The sequence below is a fragment of the Dromiciops gliroides genome, chromosome 2, assembly GCF_019393635.1.
Source record: "Dromiciops gliroides isolate mDroGli1 chromosome 2, mDroGli1.pri, whole genome shotgun sequence".
NCBI classification, from domain to species: Eukaryota; Metazoa; Chordata; class Mammalia; order Microbiotheria; family Microbiotheriidae; genus Dromiciops; species Dromiciops gliroides.
In genome coordinates, this window is record NC_057862.1 from 76,053,972 (window position 1) to 76,063,377 (window position 9,406).

The window sequence follows — 9,406 nt, forward strand, 5'->3', positions numbered from 1 at the left end:
TTTCCTTACTCTGAAGGCAGCTTGTCGGATCAGGGGATCTCAGGGATTTAGCGCTATGGACCATCCGGTCCAACCCCACCATTCCCCTTTCTCCCCAACCTTGGCAAAATTACTTAGTGTTTGCTTCGTTTGTATCTTGTGCCTCTTTATCTATAGGCATGCTATAGTTCTTTGATAGAGTGGGTACTTCCTGAGGACAGGGACTCAGTGCCTGGCACAGACACCGGCACATATTGGGTGCTTAATAAATGCTCCTCTAATTGAATATGAAGGAGGAAACGAGGCCCAAACAGGAAAAAGAGATTGTGTGGCCTCAGGTCACCTGGGAGGAAGGAGCCCAGCCAGGATGGGAGCCCAGGCATTGTCCTTCCCCCAACTCAATCATCTCCAGGGACTTGCTGTGAACTCCAGGATTAAACCTAAAATGTCCTGTTCAGTGGGTAAAACCCTTCAGAGCAAGGCCCTCCCTCCTCCTTTCTATAGCCTGTGATCCAGTGACCCGGGCCTCCCTGCTGCTCCCCACCCCTGACACGCCATCTCTCAACCCCATGCCTTGGCCCCGACTGCCTCCCACTGATGGATGTTCCCCTTCCTCCCCTTCTTCTGGCTTCCTCCAAGACTCAGCTCAACCCCTGCCCCACCCCAGGTGCTGCAGGCCTTTTCTCATCTTCTCCTCAACCTCTACCCCCAGTGCCTAATGCTCTTTTCACTATATGACACTGCCCCCTTGGGCCCATCAGAACCAATATCTCCTCGGAGAAGGTTGTAGGCAACAGCTGCCTCACCCAGTGCTCCAGTTCCTTTGCCCCTGCACGTCCTGATGCCCTGGACTCCAGGCATGCTGACCCACTCCTTCCACAGGGCAGTATGTGTTTCCTGGTGGGAGGCTAGGGGAGACAGGAAGAAAGAGACTCCTTTCTTTATGCTATACAAAGAGGTCCTGAAAATGCTTTCAACTCAGGCCCTGGTACTTAATAAATGCTTGTTGATTGTTAGATTGATCCTCACTTCACAGATGAGGAAACTGAGTCTCAGACACATTAAGTGACTTGCCCATGGTCACCCAACTAGTAAGTCCCTGAGGCAGACTCCCAGGCCTCTCCTGAGTGGAATTCTCTCCTACTTTCAAGTCCAGAGTTTCTTCCACCAAATCACGTCAAAGTTTACCCAGCCAGTACATGTCCCAGCCAAGATTCAGACTGAGACCTCCTGACTCCAAACCCAGCACTCGTCCTGACTCTGGATGTTGCTTCTCAGATAACCAAGGTTCCCCTGCAGTTGCAAGGGAAAGCTCCTGAATCTGAATGTGAGGTGCCACAGCAGGTAACCCTCAGGAGATCGCTGAGTTCATGATACCATAGGGGCAATATGATATCGCCTTTCACACTGTCCTTTCACCCAAAGGGCTCCTTGGGTGATCTTGTGGTGCCTTTGGCTTCTTCACCAATGCAGATGCTGATGTAGAAGGGGAGAGTTGCCTATACAGCACTGTTTGGGTTCTCTGAGCAAGGGACAAAACATCCCAGGCTTCTGTGACAAATGAAAACAACAGAGAGACAGAGTTTCTGGGTAATAAATAATCAACTTATTAATTAGGCTAGCAATTAATCAATAAATTGATGGTCAGTGGTTTCTCTCTCAGCCATCAAAGATCCCCAGTGGAGATACAGAATGCCTTAAATACCTTCGTAAAAGGGGATGACTGACAAGTGAAAATCAACACTGATTGGTAGACATTTAATGAGGAGGTGGTCTAGAAGCCTTCAGCTCCTCCTACTGAGAACCTGGCTTGATCATGAGACTCAGCCACCTCCAGAAATCTGGGCAAGAGAATCTATCTCTGTTCAGGCTGCCCTAGTTGGTTTTCTTCTTCCTAAGTTTGGTCACCCTAAACTCTAATGGAGGGGTACAAGGACAGGGGCTCATTTCCTTTGGGGTAAGAACTCTCCTAGACTGGATTCTGTTCACACCCTAAACATAAGTAAGGTCTCCAAAGTTGGGTGGGGCCCAGCCTAAGGTGGAAGAGCATGCTCCCCAAAGGTTAGGGTTCATCTCAATCATCCATGTCCTTCAGAGGCTGACCTTCCACAGAAGCCTCAGTGAAGAAACAGGAGAAAAATATTGGATCCTAATTTAATAATTGGTTATTAATAAAATAGAGAAATAATTTCTCTCACTTCTTAGGGGACCAGCTGGCCTAGAAGTCACTACATGACCATGACAGATGTCCCAATCAATTAATATAGACTGTGGTGTGTCCCCAGCCTTCACCCCTTAGCTCAGGCTACTCCCAAGGTTCATGAGGCTGCCCTAGGAAGGTATGCCAATTATAATCCCATCCTTCCAACCCTGTGGATTCTTTTTCTCAAGGGTGGTCCTATGGCTAAGTACAAGGGCGAGCTTTAAACCCAAGAGATTTGAGCCTATAGACACATCAGGTAATATGAGCCTAAATAAGGCATAAAGTTCTGTGGATAAAGTGAATAAAGTTCAGGGTTTAGAGTCAGGAAGACCTAAGTAAGAATCCTGCCTCATGCAATTACTAGCTGTGTGACCCTAGGCAAATCTTAACCTCCCCCAGCCTATTTCTTCATCTGTAAAATGGGGGTAATAGTAGTAGCTAAGTCACAAGGTTGTAAGGATCAAGTTAGGTGATATATATATATATATATATATATATATATATATATATATATATATGCCTTCCAATTCTGAATCTATAAACCTAAGATCTTGGATAGAATATAAACTCCTTGAGGGCAGGGATTCTCATTTCTTGTCTTTGTACTTTCAGCACCTATCACAGTGCCTAGAACCCAGTGGGTGCTTAATAAATGCTTATTAGTGATTGATTTATCTTTCTGTGTTCTAAAAATAAATAGGACCTGGTTGCTATTCTCTTAACATCTTCTTCCAGACGATTGTCTAGCAGAATGATTTGGGGCAGGAAATGAATCTTATGCTGCTTCTCTCCTCTGCTTTGTCTGTCCTTTCTCATTCCACAGGACAGGATGAGGCCAGCAGCGTCGAGGTGACGTGGCCAGATGGTAGGGTTGTGAGCCGAGGGGTAGCTAGCAACGAGACTAACTCTGTGCTGGAGATCCCCTATCCCCGAGAGGAAGATGGGCCGGTCAAACCAGCAACACTGGAGGTGGGCAGAGGGTCTAGGTCCCACCTTCCCTAGAGGACAGCACACTCACAGCCCCATAGGAAGGAAGCCAGAGAGGGCAGCCCATTATAATGGGTCTATGGCTAATGTAGATGCTCAGTTCTTGTTTCCAAGACATTTCATGCCCTGAATGAGCAAGCTTTCCTAACCGGGACATCTTGTGACCCTCAGAATTGAGATGAAACCTCTTAGCAAAATGAAGGGCTCCTGGCAGCTCCTCCCTTGCCTTGGAGGGCAGCAGTTCTGACCCTCCTGGTCTTTATGCTGCAGCTGTGAGGTGGTAGCCTTGGGTATCCCTCCTTCAGTTCTCCTCAGTCCTGCAGGCTGGGGGTGGTGGCCAAGGAAGGAAGAGGAAAGCCTAAAAGTTGGGTCTCCTAATTCCGGCTCATAGATTCCACTATGGAGAAGGGAAAAGAGCGGGAACTTGAGGTATCAACAGTTGGACTCCTGAATCCCTATTGGTCTAAGTACAAGGGAGCAAAAAGACCTGGGAAAGAGGGAAGAGGCTGCCTTCAGGCACTGGACCTGAGCTCAGCTTCTACTTGATCTGGGCTCTGGATAGCAGCTGCTTTGGTGCTGTGACCAGAGAGGGCCTGGGACAGGGACATCGAGGCTCACTGGTGTCTCCACTTCCTCCCACCATGCAGTGCGGCCAAGGATTCTCCCAGCAAGACAATGGACGGTGCATGGGTGAGTAGCCAACAGGTTCCACGGGTCAGAGGATTGGGGGAAGGGAGTGACCAGGGAACAGCTTTTGGGGGAAATAAAACACAAGGCCTCATCTAGAAGGAGTTCCAGATATTCGTGAAGAGGTGGGAAGAACCTTGAGGGGGAATGTGGTGTTAGAGGAAGGAAAAAATGGCATGATGGAAAGAATGAATTGATGCGCTAACTGGAGCACATCTTGGCATTCAGGTTCAAACCAAGCAAATGTGTATTAAGCACCAACTGTGGGGATGCAAACATGGATATGAAACAGACCTTTTTCTCAATGAGCTTACAATTTAATGGGGGGGGGGAAGAGGGGGTAAAGGACAGCATGTATGTTTTAAATAACTGTGTTATAAGGGAGACCAAGTCACTAGCTGTGTGACCCTGGGCAGGTCACTTAACACTGTTTGCCTCAGTTTCCTCATCTATAAAATGACCTGGAGAAGGAAAAGGCAAACCACTCCAGTATCCTTGCCAAGAAAACCCCAGTGGGATCACAAAGAGTTGGACATGACTGAAAACAACTAAACAAAAAGTCAAATGCAAAGGAGGAGTCTAGGCAAAGTGCTTTGAAAATCTTTCAGGAGGGGGGCAGGAGAGATCACTACAGAAAGGCTACATAAAGAGGAATTAGCAAGGGGATCTGGTCCCATAGTCTGGTAGAGTCTGGTGTCACCATCATGCACTTGCCCATCTGATCCTATGGATTCTCATAGACTTAGAGCTGGAAGGGACCTTAGAGGCCATCTAGTCTAGCTCCCTCCTTTGGTAATTGAAGAAAGTGACTCCCCAAAAGGCTAAAGGTCACTCCAGGAGCAGGTCTGGCAGAGCTGCAAGGAGCAGCCTGACTAGAGTTGGCAGAATTTAGTCCATGCAATTCTGCAAGCATTTATCATGTCAGGAATTGTTCTAGCTTCCAGGAGTCTGGGCTAGGCATTACAGGGGAGCACTGGGTATATGCCCAATGGTGCACCTTGCAAAGGAACCCACAGGGCAGTTGGATGCTGGCATGGGTAGTCAAGGCCATTCTGATATGGGATTATAATATGAGGTAGTACCAGGACATGCCATGGCTGTAGATGCTGGCTCAGGGACAATTGTAAAAATGAAAAGGGCAAAAGTGACATTCAGGCTCCTAGTGGTTGCCAAGGTCTTACAATAGAAGCTTGGCAGCTAGGATGCCTTGTAGAGTTCTTCAAATGCAATCAACACTCCACAATTGTTTTTCCATTAGGATGATTGGCAGGGAGAAGGTGCCCACCTGGGATGAATTTTTATTCACTAGTTGCTTCAGTTAGCATGCATCTGCCCTGCTCAGTGAGTGGCTCCTCGCTTCCTTTTCAGACACTGATGAGTGTATCCAGTTCCCGTTTGTGTGTCCCCGGGACAAGCCAGTGTGCGTCAATACCTATGGAAGTTACCGATGCCGAACAAACAAAAGGTGCAGCCGGGGCTATGAACCCAACGAGGATGGCACAGCTTGCGTGGGTGAGTGGGAGAGATTGAGTCCCAAATGTAACCCAAGAACAAACAGAGAGTGGGATGGGCCAAATAAAGTCATACTGATTCCTTTAGATTTGGGAATTGCCTAGGGAACTTCCCTATCCAAGATGATCTACCTCAGCTTTTCTACTAGTTTGAAAAGATAAGTTGAGGGTTCCCTAGATAAAACTCCAGTAAAAAATCATGAGGCCTGGCAGCTAGGTGGTGCAGTGGATAAAGCACCAGACCTGGATTCAGGAGGACCTGAGTTCAAATGTGGCCTCAGACACTTGACACTTACTAGCTGTGTGACCCTGGGCAAGTCACTTAACCCTCAGTAACCACCCCCCCCCAAAAAAAAATGTTATAAAAAATACACACAAAAAAATTTTTTTAATCATGAGGCCTCCATCTCCTGGGGAAGTCATTGCCCCCCTGCCCTTTGCTGAGAAGCCCACTTCTCCCCACCCCACTCCCACACGCACTTTTGTTCTCAGGGTGGGACCCCTATCCATGAGCTGTGCTCTGGACCAAGCTTGTAACTGAGGAGTTACAATTCTTTTCCTCAGACTAGTGCTCCTGTCATTAAGCCAGTGATCTTCTTCCTTCCTGGAAAATAAATTAGCTCTTGTTAACCTCTGTCTAAATTGGCATTTCTCTTCTCCTTCCCCTCCTCCTCTTTCATCCCTCCCTTTCTCTCTCTCTCTCTCTCTCTCTCTCTCTCTCTCTCTCTCTCTCTCTCTCTCTCTCTCATTCTCTCTCATTTTTTTCTCTCCCACTCCTGCAGCACAAGTGGCCTTTCTGGGTGGATACCCCTCTGCCGCCATCAGAATCTCCGAGTCTCTCTCTCAGGCCTCCTATCTTTTTCTAGGCCTTGGACTTTGCCTTCAGTTATATGCACTTTAATTCCCATCAATAAAGAAAGACTAACAACCTTTGTGGAACTGAATCTCTCTCCCTCTGCCTGTTTCTCTCTCCACCCCCAGTAGATATTGCAGTGTTCCCTCAGAGTCATTGAATGGACAGCAGGGTGGCCATCTTTGAAAAGGGAAAGGGAAGTTACCAATATTTTTGTAAACAGAGTTGTTTGTGAATCCTTTCTTTGCATGTTTTCTGAGAAAACAGAAAGGGAAATTCCTCCCCACTTCCTTCCCTCCCTTCCAAAACAGCCACAACAGTCCTCGTTTATCTGTATGAGTCCGTGTTGTAACCTTTCTCTTGTTTGTTATTAGTTTGCCCTTAGCAAAGATGGCTCCCAGGTGGTTGCTTGCTTCATTATAATGTATCATGTGCCTGCTGGTTTGGCCTGTGCTGTTTCTTCTTTGCCCACCCTGACTCCCTGGAATGGAAAACACCTTCTTGAGGGGATGGTGCTGGTGGAGGTGGTGAGAGTGGCAATGAGAGTGGGGGGGATGGGGTTTCTTGATGAAAATGTTAAAATTTTAATCTGCTAAGTCTTCCAGCCCCTCCCTCAGAGAATTTATGACAATAAACTGTATGCTGGATATTAGTGCTGAGCTGGTGAAATTCCTCGGGGGCAGTAGATGATGCTTGAAATATTGTCACCCACTTTGTGCTTACATCACACCTTCCATCCACTGAATGGTCACAAGATGCCATTATCTCCACAATACTTTACAGTGAAGCCAAGCGAAGGAGTAGAGAAAACATCACCCCCAGGTCAGACGGTGGTGCTAAGAATGAACAATACCACAAGTGCCATATGTGCCATGCCGGTCATTCATCAGCCTTGGGTTCTAGATCTGCCTCAGCCCCAACTTGTAGAAATAATGTGGGAAGTCTCACCTCCCTTCTCTGGGCCTTAGTTTCCCTCTCTGTGAAATGGTAGGGTTATAGTACATGATCTTCAGGGTCCCTTCCAGCTCCAATGGTCTATAATTTTTTGCCCAAGCAGGCATGCCAACAAATTCCAAGGTGCCACCTGGGCCCCACTGAGCACAAACAACAATAGTGGCAGTCTGGGTACAGGCTAGCATGTGCCCCTTCAGGGAGGCTGGGGTTCAGTTCAAGGGAAGGGGTTATGGAATGAGGAGATAGTGAGCTTGTAATTCAATTCAATTCAACGTTTACTAAGAACCTACTATGAGCAAGGAATTGGTCTGGGCAGTGAGTGTATAGGGCTTTCCCTAGAGGAGGTGAGCAAGTAGGAATAGAACTCTGGCAATCCTAGTTTTTAGAAAAGGCCTCATAGCAGATTTTTTTTTCTACTCAACATTTGGAGATTCTCAGGACCAGCCTGCCTTCTGGGGCCGGACCAAACACATAGAATACTTGAATAATAAGTCTTCATAGTGAAAGTTGCCATTATCTCTCATTATTAAATTGTAGATATCTCTTCTGGGAAGTAGAAGGAGGGGGAGCATACAGTGCCCCAAGATATAATAAAATCACACTTAGAAATGCAGTAAACCTTTTAAAATCACCTATTTAAAGGAGAGCTGCAATTTTCTGATATTATAATAATGATACTCAGGATAAATAATAAAATGTGAATCCCTAATAGGTACAGCTATTTTTATATTTGCAACAGTTGTTTGAATTACAAGTCTAAAGCAAAAAGGGGAAAAAAAAAGAAAAACAAGCACAGCTTAAGTGAACAGCATGTAACAGGCTTCAGAAAGGCTTTCATTAAGGTACTTCTGCCTAGACACAGTGGAGCAGGCGACTTAGACCTGGCTGTGAAATCCTCTCTTCCAAATCTCTCATTTTACATTTGAGGAAACTGAGGCCCAGAAGTGACTTGCTCAAGGTCACACACCTGGAAGAGCCAAGATTAAAGCCCATGTCTTCCATCTCCCAAGCCAATGCATGAGACTCAGCCTCCCTTCGTATTGACCTCCATCTCCTAGTGCTTTGGAAAGCTGTTACCTCTTTAGGAAGGAGTGAAGTTAATGGAGGTGAGGGGGCTGGGAAACACAGAAATCCAACAATTCAAACCATTCCAAATGCAGCCACGCCCAGAAACCCAAGATCATGTCAGCTAGACCACACACAGCCCTACATTACAATGCCATCCAACACTTCTTGGATACAGGCTCTGACAACAAAGCCCCAGAGTAAACGGGCAGTTGATTTATTGAAACCCACTGACTGCAGAGAGGACCAGAAATCTCAGTGAAGTGAGTCTCCAGGTAACCTAAGTAGTCGCATCAGGTTTCTGATTTCGATAAGGACCGGGTGGAACAGCAAATGTCTGAACATCAAGTTCTTTATAATGAGGTTTTCCCGTTTCCGTTTGTGGGTGGGGCCCGCTGACATCCATAGAATTATTCCTGGCCCACTCTAGTCCAGAAGCAGAGGCAGATGTGCAGTGCCAGTGGCCTGAGATCACACCGCCTTTTCTCAGCCCGGGGTGGTTTGACAGGGTCAAATGTGTGAGGTTGGCTGGTGATTGCAGCTCCGAGTCAAGTCGGAGGAAGGGGTGAGGCTGGGCATTCTTGTCACTACTACTGAAAGGACATGTTTAGCACCTGTCAGCAGGGGGTGAGGGTCAGTCAGGTGGGGGTTGGGGGAGGGGGTGAGAGAGCTGAGTTCTGCTCCTACAAAAACATTCCACGTGCCTCTTCCCCTTGGATGTTGACCATCTAAACTCAAAGACATGGACAGAAACAGATGAGCAGACAGCTAGACAAACATTCAAGCCCAGCAATAAATATATAAACCATCCTATGCAGGTTTTGTGTTTATAGTTGCCAAGCAGAACTGGCATTTCCCATTCTAGGGGGCCTCCCTCTCTGGTAGAGTTCTGCCGAATCCCGGAGGAGGCTGAATGGAGGGTGTCTGCCTACGACCTTGCTTTGCCCCTACTGCCCCAGGAGCTCTGCTCTGGGAAGGTGCTACACTCCTGGGGCCAGAAGCTGGGCTGAGCTTCACTCAGCCTGCCAGGGCCCCCTCCAAGGTCTGACACATCACACAGACCCACATGGCTGGTCTGATGCAGCCAAGCAGAAAATCCAGTTCTCTGCTCCAAACAGGGGCTTTGTTCATCTTTCCAGAACCATGCTGAAGCAGGAGACAGAACAT

General features: G+C 47.3%; 1 protein-coding gene across 2 annotated transcripts in view; it reads left to right on the top strand.

Annotated features, from left to right (window-relative positions):
• The window catches only part of CRTAC1 (cartilage acidic protein 1), a 186,031-nt gene extending 179,159 nt beyond the window's left edge, over positions 1-6,872 (top strand). For both annotated transcript variants that reach the window (XM_043984830.1, XM_043984828.1), the window contains exons 12-15: positions 3,006-3,151; positions 3,817-3,859; positions 5,225-5,368; positions 6,150-6,872. In XM_043984830.1, coding sequence (XP_043840765.1) covers positions 3,006-3,151; positions 3,817-3,859; positions 5,225-5,368; positions 6,150-6,268 — 452 coding nt within the window. In that variant the 3' untranslated portion in view covers positions 6,269-6,872. The remainder of the gene's footprint in view (positions 1-3,005; positions 3,152-3,816; positions 3,860-5,224; positions 5,369-6,149) is intronic.
• Positions 6,873-9,406: the final 2,534 nt, after the last annotated feature.